The sequence below is a fragment of the Muscardinus avellanarius genome, assembly GCF_963383645.1.
Source record: "Muscardinus avellanarius genome assembly, chromosome: 1".
Classification (NCBI taxonomy): domain Eukaryota; kingdom Metazoa; phylum Chordata; class Mammalia; order Rodentia; family Gliridae; genus Muscardinus; species Muscardinus avellanarius.
In genome coordinates, this window is record NC_137786.1 from 183,790,279 (window position 1) to 183,806,991 (window position 16,713).

The 16,713-nt window shown below is 42.2% G+C and overlaps 1 protein-coding gene across 4 annotated transcripts in view; it reads right to left on the minus strand.

The window, feature by feature from the left end:
- Positions 1-7,388: 7,388 nt before the first annotated feature.
- Positions 7,389-16,713, minus strand: part of RIC3 (RIC3 acetylcholine receptor chaperone) — a gene marked incomplete at both ends in the record, with an annotated part of 51,340 nt that continues 42,015 nt past the window's right edge. For all 4 annotated transcript variants that reach the window (XM_080707380.1, XM_080707379.1, XM_080707378.1 and 1 more), the window contains one exon: positions 7,389-7,825. In XM_080707380.1, the coding sequence (XP_080563506.1) occupies positions 7,389-7,825 (437 nt within the window). The remainder of the gene's footprint in view (positions 7,826-16,713) is intronic.

A 16,713-nucleotide genomic window follows, 5' to 3' on the forward strand; every position in this document is an offset into this window, starting at 1 on the left:
GTAGACATGAAAAATAAGTAAAAGTCATACTGTGAACATATTAGTGAGGCTCTGTGGGTAAAGAAGTTTGAGTTAAGCGGAAACAATATGCTCTCCTTTTTTGTACTTTAGAGTTTCCTATGTTGAATGCTTAAAGCAAGGCACACCTGCTCTAATAGGACCTGCCCACACCTGAGCCAAACATCTCGACAGGCCCCTTGAGAGAGCTCCCTTTTGTTAATACACTTTGGTTTCTAGAGCACGCTAGAACTCCCTACACTGGGGCTGGGCACTTCCTCGTGAAAGGCGGTGGTGCCAGCCTCTTTCTGTAGTTCCCCTCTGGCCCTTTCTTTTCCGACTTGAAGGAGAAGAGACCTGCTGACATTGGGGATGATAGAAACTAGATAATCTAGTTTGGTCAAGCTGCTTCTCTGGGTCTGTGGTTTTAAAGTAGAACGGGCTGATTCTGCATCCTGGTGAGAGGATCCAGAGGCAGACCACAGCAGGAGGCGCACAGTGGAAACGCTCTTGTCCTCTGCTCTAGCACACACCAGGGGCTGGCCGGCTGTCTTGGTAGGTCAGGAAATGAAGGCTGAGCTCTGGCCTAGATGAAGGTGAGCTTTAGCACAACATCTTCGGCTGGGCATTGAGTGACCAGAGCAGTAGAGTCACCTGCTTAGGACCAGTCGGCTCTTAAGACTTCATGCTTGGTGGAAGCTGCTTTTCCTTGACTACTGGCTCTGTGGCCAGGGGCCCTTGGAGACCACCTGGGCTCAGTCACTCCCACCTGGGCTCAGTCACTCCGAGTTCTTGCCTGTTGTCCAGATGGTCCCTGTTAGGACAGTGAGTCAGTGATGAGATGGACAGTCCCTGAGGATATAGGGCAGCTGGGACCTTAGGCAGCTCCTCCGTAACTGTTCCTGGTTCTAGATCCCAAACCCTACATCCTTTGCCCCAGAACAACAACTCTACAGAGTGGTAAGGTTCACTCCCCCAGCTCTTCTCTAAGTCTAAGCTTTTCCTTTCTCTGGCTCCAAGGTGCTCTGTGTCCGTCTGTGCGTCTGTGTCTGCGTGTCTGGGGAAAAGGGCAATATGTGATCAACTGAGGTTTCTAATACATTTCTGAAGATGAGTAGGAAAGGAATAAGGAGACAGTTACAATCACCGGTGGCTTCTGTCCCTTCATTTCATGCTTTTTGAATAGGAAGTACACCTGGGAAATTACCAGCTCTTTGAAAGTTCTGGGCAAGAACTAATCAACCAAGAAAGGTGTTAAGTTTTTCAGCCCTCCCACCCCATCATCACCTGAAGAAATTGGTGTGTTGCATGCATACTTACGGATGAATCTGAGCATGGTGCCTTAAAAATCACACTAGTTCAAGAGAAGCACGTAAGGGCCAGACCCAGAGTAAGGACGGGTGTTGGGAGCCAAATTGTGGTAAGGGCAGGCTGGAAGGGAACTCTTGGGGCCCACCTCCTTCAGTGACAAGTAGGCCAACAAGACTGTAGAAGCAGACATTTTCCTTCATATTGGAAATAGCAAGACAGTTGACCTGTGGGCAAACTATTTAGAGGTAGTTCTAAATTTAACAAGCAATAGGGATGATTTAAAAGGAAGGGGTCCATGCTTTGCTCAGATGGGTCTTGAGAGAAGGTGATGGGACAACCATGTCTGTGAATCTATTATGCAAGCACAAATTCCATTGCAAAGATGGATGTCCAGGTTTTCCCTTACTGTAGTGACCCTGGTTTTGTCTTCTCTAACTCCATGCCCCAGCTGCAGAGTCCCTGTGTGACCTCAGGATAACAGGTGGCCATCAGAGCACCCTTTCCCAGATGACTGAATGAGTGTGCTTTCTCATGGTACCTGGCACTGTGGCGGGGCCTGACTGTTACACTGCCCTGGGCCCTGGCTTGTAGACCTGTCCCTGCTCCCAAGAACAGGCCAAGGGATGGGTTCTTGTTTGAGTTTATGGCCACCTGTCTCTATGTACCTCCCGTTTACAGTTTTCTGTCAACTTAAGCTATGTGGGGAGGGCCAGGAGGGAAGTACTGAGACAGATTTGGTTCAGTAAAGTACTACTATATGTACTAGCTATGAGCTTTTGAGCAAACCACATAATCTCTCTAGGTCTGTTTTCTTATCTGCAAAATGAAGATTTAGGGGTTGTCAAAGCTTGCTGTAGGATTCAGGGTAAATGAAAGTTACTCATCACTACCTTTTCCAGCTCATTGCCGTGCCTTCTTTCTTTTCTAAGAAAGACATGGCACCCCTCTCCTCTGTTCCCTGTCCCTCCTTCCCCTATAAGGTCCAGGCAGAGCTGGAGATGAGGCTAAGGTCCCGAGTTTCCTAGAGGGCAACTCAATGGCTTAAAAGGGGAAGCCCAACTCCGGCCTCTTCAGTCCTGCATTTGGTGATACAGGGAACTTGGTCAGGATGGGTAATATTTCTCTTGCTGGGAACACATATTTAGCCAGTTTCATAATGCCTAGAATGTGTATGTCTACTTGCACAAGGTTGTCTTTTCCTATTTTGGAGTGGTCAGACATTTTATTTTTGTTCAAAATTATCTGGAGTTTTAGACAAACTTGCAAAACTGTGCTTTTATTAAGTGACTTTTTGAATAAACTTTTTGGTATTCTCAAGCAAATGTATTTATTTATTGGTATGTGCAATGACAAACTTGGTATTTTCCCACATTGACATTATGTATGTTGTAGAATTCAGTGTTTGTCTAAGTACAGACATATATCAGCAAATTAAACTTGAATTGTTTCAACATTATTGTGTCTTTTTAAAGTTTTTTCCATAAAGGAGAAAAACATCTTTTCTAAAACATTTTTCTACACCACCCATTCTTAGGAGCCTCAGGTGGCCAGGTGGGGGGAAGTAACAAAGGGAACACAGCTTGTTTCGGACCAATGATGTAGATCAACACAGCCCTCCTCCTGGCTATGCCTTTTGAGTTCAAGGGCCACTCGTGCCAAACCGAGAGGATGGGAAGGGCAGGGAAAATGGTGACATTAGAAGGTACTTAAGTTAGAGCAGTCTTTTGTCAAGGTGCACCAGAAGGAACTGGCTGGTGGTTCCCAAGTATTCCTGTGAGCCTGGCCCTTAGAAACAGAACAGGGTCGCCGGGCATGGTAGCGCACACTTGTAATCCCCGTGTTTGGGAGGCAGAGACAGGAGGATCGCGCAGGTTCGAAGCCAGCCGTGCTGGCTTAAGAGACCCTGTTTCCAAATTTAAAAAAATATAAAATAGATCTGGGAGTGTAGCCCGGAGGTAGAAGGGCTCCATCCCCAGTACTACAAAAAAAAAAAAAAAAAAAAAATCCAAAAAACAGGGTTGTAGGGTTGAAACAGGCAGAAAAGGCAGATAGAACATGAAGGCTCAGCCACTTGGCTCCTCTGGCCTTGCTCAGAGCCCAGCCCTTAAGCAGGACTTGCACAGGCATGAGACTCTTTGTTTCAGTCTGTGGTGGGTTTGAAGCTATGAGGACCAGAGGCTACAGTTGTGGCTGGAAGCAGACATAAAAGCTCATGGTCTGATCCGAGGGGAGGAGATCACAACTGAAGTCGCTGCAGAGTGGCCTGGGCCAATCCTTGCAGTCAGAGCAGCAGTCAAGAGTGTCGGTGTGACAGCCCAGCAGGACAGGGCTGAGGACAGAGTGATGCTGCTGTGCTTCACCCTGGAACAGACACTTTATAAAGAGTGACTCCTTCAATCCTAACAGCCCTGGAAAATGAGTGCTATTCCCAATTCATAAAGAAGGGAACTGGTGTTCTGAGAAGTAATTATCTAAGGAAAAGAAGACATTTGTTCTGTGGGGGGTTTTTTATATGAAAATGGTGAGAGGTAAGTACATTTTAGAATGGTTAATGATCACGGCAATGCCACAGATGTGTCATTTGTGTTTTTCTCAATATTGCTGAATAGCTAGCTGATGTACTAAAATTTCCTTTGGAATACAAATTGTCTAGATAGAAGGGGAATTAAGAGTGTAGTAATAAGTGGGGTTAATTTTTTCCTCCCATGTTGAAAGTTCTAATGTGACCAAGGGCAGTTCCTACCTGAATCACAGCCTATTTCCTGTGGCTTCTGTGAGAAAGACCATACGCCGGATATTCTAAAAATAAAAGAGGTTCTTGTTTGTTTAATCATCAGGCTTAAGAAGTCTTAACTGACCACTGACCACATATCCAAGATAATACTAATTTACTCCAGTTATCTTGGCATAATTATTAGTGAAGCTGCCTTTTTCCAAAGTATCTCAGTTTAGACCATACGTTATTTGTGCACCTGAGCCTTAGAAGGTAAAAAGAATGTGTTTCTCAAGGCCATTATTTCTTGAAACCAAGTATGGCTCCCTCCACTTCTCACAGCACACCTTCCTGGGCCTACCTTCTGAAGTAAAAAGATGCTTTCCTTTATGTTCCTGTTGTGAACAGGAAAGGGGGCTGCCTGGCTGGATTACCCATGTGATTTAAAAAGCATTGTTCCAAGTGATACAGGCATTCCTCTGGCCAACTGTCTGCCCAAAACATGACTGCATACTCTACCACAGTGCCCAAGCCTAAAGGTCACTGGTAAACCTCGTAGTGCCCGTAGACTGGTAAGTTTGCAGCCCCCTAAGTTTTCAGAAATGAAGGCCACAGCAACAAAGACAAGTCCCATGATTTTGGTCACCCTAGGTTGTATATAAACATAAAATCATCATTCCTGAAGGGTAAAAACACTCCTGGAAAATGCAAAAAGGACTGTCTGAATCTTAAATAATTGAAAAATTCATTGAAACTTGTGATATATCAATACATATATTCCTAATATTTAAACCAACCAAGATCTAAGGCAGCAAAAAACATCATGAGGTCTTAGTATTTCTGGCAGGAATGTTTTCCATAAGCCAGTTTTTTTCAAAGACTAACACTCAAAAAGTTGGTTATGCAACTTTTACATACCAGGCTCATAAAAATATCAAATATCTATATGCTTTCACACCCTAGTGCTTTTGCCAACACCACTCTTCCAAAAAAAAAAAAAAAAAAAACTCGCTCTTGTCCATTTAATAGAAATTCTTGGCATGCCACAAGGCACAAGGTCCACCTTCTCTGTGGCATTTCTTAGAAATATTTTGGCAAAATGAGTTCTTTATTCTTTGTGCTCAGTAGTTTTGGTTCTATACCTCAACTGCAGCACAGACCATAATATAACAAACAGCTACCACGTCATGAGTAGTTATCACACATGAACTGGAAGCAATGCTGTTTTACGTGCACTTAGGATTTCATTTACAATTCACAAGACTGTGAGACCTGAACTTTTACTACCTTTACTTTAGATGAGGAAGCCAAGGCTCAGACTGCTTAAGAAGCTGATCCAGATTCTATAGCTAGACTATGCAGGGAAAGATCATGACCCACTTTTCTCTGCCTGCAGAATTCAATCTTGAGCAGTCATTTTTTTTTTTTTATGGTTCATAAATTTTATCTGTCAGGCTACCATGCTGAATTGAGTTTCTTTTTAAAAGGTGGCAAATGAGGTTTTGATTTCCAGTGCCTTGAAATAAGCAGTTGTTTGCTAAATGAATTACTGAATAAATAAGTGAGAGAGAAACAGAAGTATTTGTTTCTTATAAGGGAATCATGTCCTAAGGCAAAAAGGAATTTCAACCAGAAACTTTGGGCTCTCCCCATAAGTCAATCCCTCATGTGTGAATGAAGGGAAATCACACAGAAAAAAAAATATCCAAACAGTATAGGGGTACCTACATTGCTTTTTACCTTTAGTGTTACATTAGATTGTCTTTAGTATATTTTAGACAGCATTCTTTACAATGTGAATCAAATGTTCAACACACAATTAGATACAATGCCATATACTTTCTGAAGACTTCATCTTCAATGACTTTCCTTTAAATTCAATTAACTAACAAATAATGCTTTGTAGTAGTTGATGCATTACTTTAATATGATCCCATATTGTTGACAACAGTCTATTCTTATATGTGTGATTTTAACTATCTTTATGGCATCAGATTCATGCCAGGTATAATGGAACTTGAAAAGCTATTATCTACCTTTATATAACTTAAGTTTTGTGTCTTCTCCATTTCAAAACTGGGAATATCCTTGAGAAAATGTCCTCAGAAATATACCCTTTTTAAACTCTCAAGGTCTTACATATCAACTGTGAATTCATTCACCCTCATGATAGAATTCAAGGGAGTCATTATATCTCATGAACATGCTTGACTTCAGGTTGGCCCAAAACCTCTCAGTCCTAATTTACTTCTTATTTTCTCCAACTATCTCAAAAGGCCCAAATATGTGACTATAGAATGCATGTACTTTCCCCTGAGGTGTTGCGATATTGGTTCTATGCAACAGATACACTCTATACAACTTCCCTGTTGTGCTGGCACTTTGTATACAAGCTCAGTCCTCATTTCTGTCTCAATTCATATGCTTGTGAGAAAAAATTTCCCAAGGGCACAACATCCAGAAACAGCTTCTAGGCAAGGACTTTCTGTAAGTGCATGAGTTTTCTTCCCTATTACTGGATCCATGGCCTGAGCTTCTCATGGCAGGATCACACTTGCATAAGCTTTCTTGCAGCCTCAACAGCCTCAAACCTTGGCTCTGCAGAGCAGAGACTAAAGCCTCCATCTAAAGCGTCCTCTGGCCGCTGAATACCAAAGGTTCTGGGTTTAGCAGTCCTGCTCAGCAGAACAGGGATAAAGCAAGCTGGAGATCTAGGTAATAAAACCAAAACAAACTCCAACTAGGCCTGGAGGCTTTTCTCAGGATGGTGGGAGTCTTCCACTACTAAGAGATAAGATGTCTGAGATGGTATCAGTGCTCCTATAAAGACCCCCACTGACAAGAAGATGCTTCAGTTCACTCAGCAGAGTCTTACCCTGCTCCTGGCCCATCATCCCCACAAACAAAATGATCTCTTCTCCCCATAGGACCACTAACCTGCTCAAGGCCCAGAATAAGGCATCTCAGAATCTGAAATCTTCATTCTTGCAAACTTAAGTCCTCATCATCTGTTCACTCACACGTAAACCATCTGATACTCCTAGCAGGAAGTCAGACCTTTGTCTGAGTGGTCCCATCTGTAATTATGATAGACCAAATATAATTACTAGACGGGTCAACTTCCCTGATGGGGAAAGGCAAGAACAGAAAGTGAAGCTGTCTGTGTTCACATGAATGTCTACATTTTACAAGGTGACAGGTGTGTGAGCACCAGGAAGGATACATGATATCCATGTTAGTGGCATGACAGTTATGACATCTGAACACAGAGAAGGAAGTACAGGCATAGGGCCAAGGATGAAATCAGAGAGGAGAGAAAGGTTGCCTTGGGACTAGAGTAATGGCTACTTCACCAAACTGGCTATTTTCACTCTAAACCCTGGGGGTTACGCTTCCTCAACATGCTACCTGTAAATGCACTGTCAGCACTGATGCCCAACCCTTCATCTGCATAGCCTTGAGGCCAGTCATCTCTGGTGGTTTCCTCTTGCTCACTGTAGCTTTCTGCACTGAATCCAGCATTCTCTGCCAAGACAGCAGGGTCTTCTTCATGAAAACAGCAAGAACATGTTTCTGGCTTTGGGTCACCAACGGTTACAGAATTATCCTCCTGGTCTCTGGGGTCGGTGGGCAGACCTTCCCAGCCCAAATGGTCTGATTCTTCCTCTTCCATCACTCCCATTCTTTCAGCTATTTCTTCAGCAGAGGGCTCTTTTGGATCAGGGTAATCCACCAGGATTGTTTCTTGTCTATGTTTGATACAGTCTGAAAGGTCATAAATTGGATATGTCTCTTCAGGGTAACCTAGAGAGAAAAGTAGCATAGAGTCTTACAAACAACATCTCTTCAAATAATAAAGTGTCAGGCTCAAAGAAGAATCTCAAGCAACAGCCACACTATCCTAACAATGCATTCAAGAATTCTCTTAAATGATTCTAATAGTTGTAAAGTTTCACTTGAGCAAATTCCTAACAATCTGGTGACTATCCCCATGCTCTTTGAAAAACAAACCAATTCAGAGGAAAATCCCTTCTTGGTGTAGGATGCTTGGGGCAGAGTTAAGTCTCACCCCACGTGCTTTTGCAGTATTGATAAAGATTAAACAAATAACATGAGCCTGCAGCTTAAAAAATGCACCAAATAACAGATGGAGAGAGCTTAGCTTAAGGCTAATGTTTATAATTTCTATTTGGAATCATTTCCAAATCTTCTTGGGAGGGGATACTAAGCTCTTTGAAAAATACACCATGAAGCTTTCTGCTTATCAAAACAATTGAAATGGCTCACAAGTGTCAGAAACAGAAGGTACTTTAACAAGACATGCTCAAGATCCCTCAGGACAAGCACAGCATTTTCAAGACAGAATTCCCATTGTTGGCATCTTCCTTTTCACAAAATGGAAGAAAAGAAAAGAAAAGAAAAAACAAACTGGTAAACAAAATGAGTAACATGGGTACTGAATCCCAGCTATGATAATGAGAAAAGAGAAAATGTTGCCAAATTAAGGAATGAAATGAAATAAATCTGTGTCAGCCAAGCCGAGCTTGCGCAGCAGATGGGCTGTGCTGGAGCTCATATGCCGGTGCTGGCAACAGCGGCCATGCTCATACACAATGTGAAAAGCTAGAGAATTCAAAACCCATTTGCACATTATGATAACTGGCAAGTTCAACCCTAACAGAAACCACTTTTCCCTACCAGTAGTGAAAAATAGCAGTCTTTTTTGGTACATAAAGCATAGGATATACAAAGACATTTTTACAACATTTACTGGTTTTTACTCAGGAAATTTGAAAAAAGTACACATAGGTTTAAAAAAGAAAACACAAATCACCCAGAATCTTACCACGGATTATTTGCTATATTTACCTCTGGCCTTTTTACCATATATAAACATATATGTTTCTTTTTCCCCTTTTAAAAATAAATGATCACAGTGCATATGAAATGCTATACTCTAATTTTTTTATTCAGCATTGTTTCATGAGCATATTTCTATGACATTAGGCATTTGAAAGTTGGCTCAAAATAGTCCATCATTGAGCTATATAACTGGTAGGACTTACCATTCTAATATAAGACAGATTCTTTGCAACTTTCCCACTAAGTAATGTAGCAGCTTAGAGCTCTGAATATCAGTCCATGTTCATTTCCCTAATTCTTTAAGATAGATTTCTTTAAATATGAAAACTAGACCAAAGAGAATGAGACAAGTCTTTTTTATACTCTGCCAAATTATTTTCTAGAAGAGTAGTATAAAAATTAAATCCTACCAGTAATATAAAACTGTCCATCTTATCACACTTTCACCAGCACTGAGAGCAATATAAGACTCTTGCCAACGCAGTCTTTATTCATAGTACTGGCTTACTATGGACCGAATGATAGGTGAAACGGAGCAACACTGCAGTGTGTTTGCCCCATCCAACTCATGCTAAAACTCAGTCCTCAATCATGCATTAAAGTATTCGGAACAGAGGCCTTTGAGAGTAATTAGGACTAGATGGGTATGGTCACAAAGGCAGGCCTCTGTAATGGCATTAGTGTCTTTATAAGAAAAGAAAGAGGAACTCAAGTAAGCAAGCTTGCTCTGTCTAACCACACAATACCCTCTCCACCATGTCATGATCAGCAAGAAGACTCTCACCAGATACCAAGCAGATGCTAACATCATGATCTTGGGCTTCCAAACCAGAAGCTAAATAGACCTCCTTTATAAAACTTTGTTAGTTATCCAGACGGGTATTAAGTTAAAGCAAAAGAAAATGGACCAAGATAGTGCCAGTGCCTTAACTAACAATTTGGTCAAGGGCAAGCACTAGGGAAGTTTGTTTGCTAGTTAGGTCTCAGCCTGAAGACTCAGGTTCCAGGCCCAGTCCAACTGCCCCAGGCTCCAGCCTATTCTGAACACATGATTAGCCTACATAACACAGGCTTCATGCCCCTCCCTCTACCACCAAGTCCCAAATGAGCCCTAGAAATAGAAACTGCCTACACCTGGCATACCTAACCTCTGGATTGGCCCCTGTAGACATGGGCTCTAGGCCCACATGGCACCAGGTCATTCTCTGTGGCTCTGAGTTCTAGACCAGACCAGACCCAGGTTACCAAACCCAGACACAGGCTTCAAGTCTGCTGCAGCAGCAGCAAGGCACCTCTGGCAGCAAGCCTACCCAATGGCCTATAAGCTAATCCCTGTAAGCACCACCCTTCAGGCTGGCCCCTGTATTCCCACAGTCCAGAAGACTCAGTCCAGGTCCATCCCAGTAGATCCTAGTGCTGTGCTGGCCCCCACAGCACTAGATTCTAGGATGGCCTCTGTGGATCCAGGATCTAGGTCAGCACTCGGAGTCCCAGGACCTAGGTCAATGTACATGGACCTCACTTCCAGGCCTCCCCCTATAGATTCAGGCTCCAAAATTGCCCCAGAACCAAGCCAGACCCTGTAGGCTCAGACTTCAGTCCCATCCCACTGGGACCAGGAACCAGCCTACCCTAGCACCTAACTAGTCTCTGCAGACTCCGCTTCATGCCAGCCCCAGATCAGCCTCTTTGGACCTAAGTTTCAGGCCAGCCCTCCACAGATATAGGCTCTAGGCCTGATTCTGAAAACCCAGCCTCTAGGTCCACCCCTAGAGACTCAATCAAGTCCACCCCTGTGGATCCGGGCTCTAGGCCCAACCCCAGAATCAGCACAAAGCCAACCTGCCTAAGAACTATAGCACCAAGCCCACTGACCATGCCAAATAGCCTGCCCAGGATCTCTAAATGAGCTGACTGGTGAGGATCCGGACAGATCTCAGACAGGTCTAGTACACTGGATAAGTACCTGCCTCTTCAAATGTGCAGGCCAACATATAAACATGAGAATCGAGAACAATCAGAGGAACATGTCAACACCAAATCAACAAAATAAAGCCCCAATAACAGACTCTGAAGAACTAGATATATACAACCTACTGGACACTTCAAAACGGTCATGTGTTGCTTAATGATGGGGCTACAGTCTGAGAAATATATTGTTTGGAGATTTCATCATTGTACAAACATCACAGAATATACTTACACAAACCTAGATGGTATAGGAGTTTTTCAAGATCAACAAAATAATACTAATGAGTTACATAGAAAATATTACAAAAAATATAAAATTCATTATTAAAAAAGTACACACAGCCAGATGTGATGGCGCATGCTTGTAATATCAGTGTTTGGGAGGCTTAGCAGGAGGACTGCAGTTTGCAGACAGCCTCAGCTACTTAGTGAGGCCCTTTGTAACTCAGTGAGACCCTGTTTCAAAATAAAGAATAAAAAAATAGGGCTAAGGGTATAGCTCAGAGGTAGAATGCCCTGGGTTCCATCCCAGTAACACACACACACACACACACACACATACACACACACACACACACACACACACACACACACACACACACTACACACACACACTACACAGCTGGGAGTGGTGGTGTATGCCTATAATTCCTGTAAGTGGGAGGTGGAGATAAGAAGATTGCAGGTTCAAGGATAACCTCAGCAACATAGCAAGACTCTCAGCAACCTTAGCAAGACCCTGTTTCAAAACAAAAAAAGAGTTGGGGTGTAGCTAGAGGTAGAATTCTCCTGGGTTCAATCCCCACTAACACACACACACACACAGTATACCAATTCAGGATACTCTAATATTGCTTATATTGTGTAACTCACATATTTTTAGTATAAAAGTTAAAAGATGAAACTACTAAAAATAAAAACAGTTAAAGGATATATGTTATGGTTAGATACTGAATGTCCCCTGAGGAGTTCATGTATTAATGTTCCAAGTTGAAGCAATTAAGTCATGAGAATTATAGTCTAACCAGTGGATAAGCCCATTGTAATGAATTTACTGGGTGGTTAACTTAGGTGAGGTGAGGTGAGGTGTGGGTCCCTGGAAGTGTGGCCTCAAGGACTGTGCTATTGTCTCTGAATCCTCTTGCTTGGTGATTCTCTCTTACTCTGGCCTCCGTGATGTGAAAGCACAGCCCTTGCTCTCCCTCTCTCTGCTTCCCACCACCATGCCCTGAGTTCTGTACATCCAGCCTCATAAGGACTAAGCCCTAAAATTTCCAAAACCCGTGAGCAAATAAATATGCTTTCTTCTAAACTGTATGGTCTTGTTTTGTATTATATCAATGAGAATATTCACAAAGATAGAAATTGGTAGCAGAGAAGGAGGGTCACTGCTATATCTAAGTTTGACCATGTTCTTTTGTGAGTCTTTGAAACGGGTTTGTGACAGGAAGTTGGAAGAGCCAGAACATTGATAGAAAGGCAGAGAGTAGAGACTACGCCCAGATTTCTGGAGGGCAAAGGGGATACTGTAAAATGGAGAAGGTCACACATGTTACATCTGGCAAAGAACTTATCAGCATTTTGCCTATGTCCTGAAACTTTGCTTGAGGTTAAATTTAAAGATAATGTACTGATTAACTGACAGAAGACATCTCAAAAGAGCAAAGTATCCAAACTGCATTACGGATATTAATGTCTGCAGTCACCCAATTGTACAGTGAATTTCAGAAGCAGAAAGCAAATCAGAGACTATAGATTTTCAGTTTGGCCAGAAAGTAATGTGTAAAGCCAGGGTCCAGAGAGATGGTGTTGTGAAAGAAAGTAAGTTGGCTGAAGGGAGGTTGAATGTTTTGCATAGGAACAAATAAAGGAATATGGTTGGGGCAGTTCAAGCCCAGGTGCAGAACCATAGAAACAAGGGCCCAGAGGTGGTGGCCATGCCTGAAAAGGGCCTGAAGGCAGCCAGGATTTAGACAGTGGCAGCCATGATTGAGACAAACCCAGCAGCAACCAGGACTGATGCAGGCCCGGCAGAAATTATTTGAAAAGGGCATAATTACTTTTCCTGCTGGTGGTCAATTCGGGAACTCATATAATGTTGGCTTTTCTGGAAAAGAGGGATCATGGAGTCTTTCCCCCAGAATTCAAAGGAAGGCTTGGGAAGCCAGGCAATGAGAGGAAGAGGTCGGAATCCCTGCAAACAGGACCAAATGGGGCAATTTGTGAAGCTGTGAGGGTGAAGTCCAGGTTGCAAGAGATTTAGAAATACCAGAAATGTGGAGTGACTGTGAGGAGGCTGCAAGCTGCAAGCCACAGAGCTAGATTGGAACAGCAAGTACACTGCCAAGCACGCTGCCTGTTGCAATCAACCAGACGGGTGTGGGGCTGTCATGGACCCTTGGAGATTGCACCTCACCACGACATGCTCGGGATGCCAGAAATGGAGGTGCAGGATTAAATGCTTGCCCTGCTGGATTTCAATCTTCTCTTTCATTCCTTCTTTCTATGGCCCTAATCTGCCCTTTTGGAATTAAAATGTTTACTCTGTGCCACTGTGCACTGGATGCACATAACTTTTTATTTTGCTTTTTACTTCCTTTTACAGGGGCTCAGAGCCAAAAGTTTGCCTCGAATCTCAGAGGAAACTTTGGATTTTGAGACTTTTGAGCAATGCTGTAACTGTCAAGACTATGGGAATTCTTGGAAATGAACTCAATGCATTCTGCTTTCTTAAAGAGGCAGGAGCTCTTTCAGGGCCAGGGCTAGAATATTATGGTTAGATACAGAATATTCTCTAAAGAGCACATGCATTGCTTCAAGTTGATGTAATTAAGTCATAAAGGTTGTAATCTCACCAGTGGATATTGGGTAGTAACGGATGTAGGTGGGGTGTGGCTGGAAAAGGGACTGTGCTTTTGTCTTTGAATCCACCTGCTTGTTGGTTTTCTCTTGCTTTCAGCCTCCATGATGTGAGAGCAAAACCCTTGCTCTCCCTCTCTCTCTGCTTCCCCCTGCCATGGGCTGAGCTCCACCTCACATGAACTGAACCCTGAAATCTCCAAAAACAACGATCAAATAAATATTTCTTCCTCTAATTTGTATGGTCAGTTTTTGGATTACAGCAATGAGAATGTTGATCAAGACATATAAAATATAAAACAAGTGAATTATGACATCAAAAGCATAATACTGGGGGGTGGATTAAATGCAGAGTTATTTTATGCAATCCAACTTAGGTTGTTATCAGCTTAAAATATCCTGCCTTAACTATGTGTTCAGTTAGCTTCATGGTAACCAAAAAGCAAAAACCTGTTATTACACATATGGTAAAAAATAAGGAACCAAGAATACCACTAGGAAAAAAAAAAACTTTAATCACAAAGGAAAACAGCAAGAGAGGAACAGAACAAAGGACCTACAAAACAGCTAACAAAATAATAGTAGCATGCACTATTGATTACTATTTTAAATATACATGAGTTAAATTCTCTAGTCAACAAGCTGAATTGATTTTTTTAAAATGGAGACCCAAGCCGGGCATGGTGGCGCACGCTTGTAATCCCCACGCTTGGGAGGCTGAGACAGGAGGATCGCACAGGTTTGAAGCCAGCCTCAGCTACTTAGTGAGGCTTTCAGCAACTTAGTGAGACCCTGTTTCCAAATAAATTATAAAATAGGTCTGGGAGTATAGCCCGGAGGTAGAAAGCCTCTGGGTTCCACCTCCAGTACCACCAAAAAAAAAAAAAAAAAAAAAAAAGGAGATCCAACTACATACCTCCTACAAAACATTCACTTCACCTTTAAGGTCATACACACACATAGACTGAAAGTGAAAAGATAGAAAAAGGAAAAGGATATTCCACATACATGGGAAACAAGAGAGCAATGGTAGCTATATTTAGGCTAAATAGATATGAAGTCAAAAATACCAAAACAAGAAGGTCAATGTATAATGGTGAAAGGATCAATCCATTAAGGAGACATAATAAACGTAAATGGATAAATTATTGGATATATATAAGAGACCGAACTGAATTATGAAGAAATAAACAATCTGAACAGACCAATAATGAATAAAGAGAATAAATAAATTATTTAAAAATCTCCCAATAAGAAAAGCCCAGGATTCAAAGGCTTCATAACTGAATTCTACCAAACACTTAAAGAACTCATACCAATCCTTAAACTCTTCTAAAAAAATGAAGAGGAAAACTCGTTTTATAAGGCAAGCATTACACAGATACCAAAGCCAAACATGTAGTTCATACTACTTCATTTAAAAAAAAAATGAATGCAGCTGGGTGTGGTGGTACACACTTGTAATCCCAGCATTTGGGAGGCTGAGACCAGAGGATCACAGTTCGCGGATAGCCGTAGCCACTTAGTAAGACCCTCCGCAACTTAATGAGACCATGTTTCAAAAATAAAGAATAAAAAATAGAGTAGAGAGTGTAGCTCGGAGGTTGATGCCCTTGGCTTCCATGCCCAGACCTACAAAAAAAAAAACAAAAACAAAAACAAAAAACTAATGCAAAACTATAGTAATCAAAATAGCATGGCACTGAGATAAAAGCAGACACATACACCAATGGAACAGAACAGAAAGCTGAGAAATAGTAAAAAGAAAAAAATAATTTATTAATGGTAAAATGATTTTTACAAAGATGCCAAAACTACACAATGGGTAAAGAATAGCCTCTTCAATAAATAGTGCTGAAGAAACTGGATACTCATGTGTGGAAGAAAGAAATTAGATTTTCCTCTCACATCTTACACAAGAAATCAACTTGAAATGGATCAAAGATTTAAATATGAGACCTGAGAGAGAACAAAGATGGTAAAGCAGAGGAAGGCTAAACTTTCTCGTTGCTCTGAGGCCCAAAATTGAAGCAACAGGAATGCTGCTTCTCAGCAAGGTAGACGACTGAGGAAAAATCACTGAAATCCAATACTAGACAGTCAGAGGCTCAAAAAGACCTGGAAATTCTAGTGTTTTGAATAGAGAACAAGAGTGCACTGGAGCCAACATGGTGGCAGCAGTGGTAAAGGGTCACTGCAGAGGGAGATGTAACACAAATGGAAGCACAGTGAACAAACTTGGCATAGATAAGAAAGGCAGCCTGAACTGAGCTGAATCAGACACTGCACAGTAAGCTGGTGTTCAAAAAGTGCTCTGTGAATCCCAGTATTTGGGAGGCTGAAACAGGATTGCAGGTTTAAGGCCAACCTCAGTAACTTAGCAAGACCCTCAGAAACTTAGCAAAACCATGTTTCAAAATGTAAAAAAAATAAAATAGGGCTGGGGTGTAGCTCAGAGGTTCAATCCCCTGGGTTTAATTCCCAGTACAAAAAAGGATGAAACAAAAAGAAAAGGAGGAAGAGAACAAGTTGGAGGAGGAAGAAGAGGCAAAGAAAAGTGCTCCGTGTTTCTCTTCTTGTAAGCTGGGGCAGGGAGCATTTTGAGTGGCTTATGCTGGAGCTTGCTGCTGCAGGAACTCAGGAGATCTTTGCAAGTATGACCACACTATTCTAGCCAGCACCTACTCAGTGGCTTAGGATGCATCTGGCACAACACAATGAAACAGGCACAGAGAAGACTTTACCTAGGGGGATTTAGGACAGAGATACAAAGAGGAGTGAAATTTGTTTTCCTTTTGAGTCTGGTGGCTCCAGTGACCTGCTGAAGAAGGTTGGGAAACCAAACAGGCAACTGTGATTACATCTGGGGACTGAGCTTTGGAAAGCCATATTCATGCTCAATGGAATACTATACCCAGGGTGCATGGATGCTCTGCCCTGCCCTGCAAGTGGAATCCTCTGGAGGCCTCTAAGATCCAGACACCCAGCAGAGATGGAAG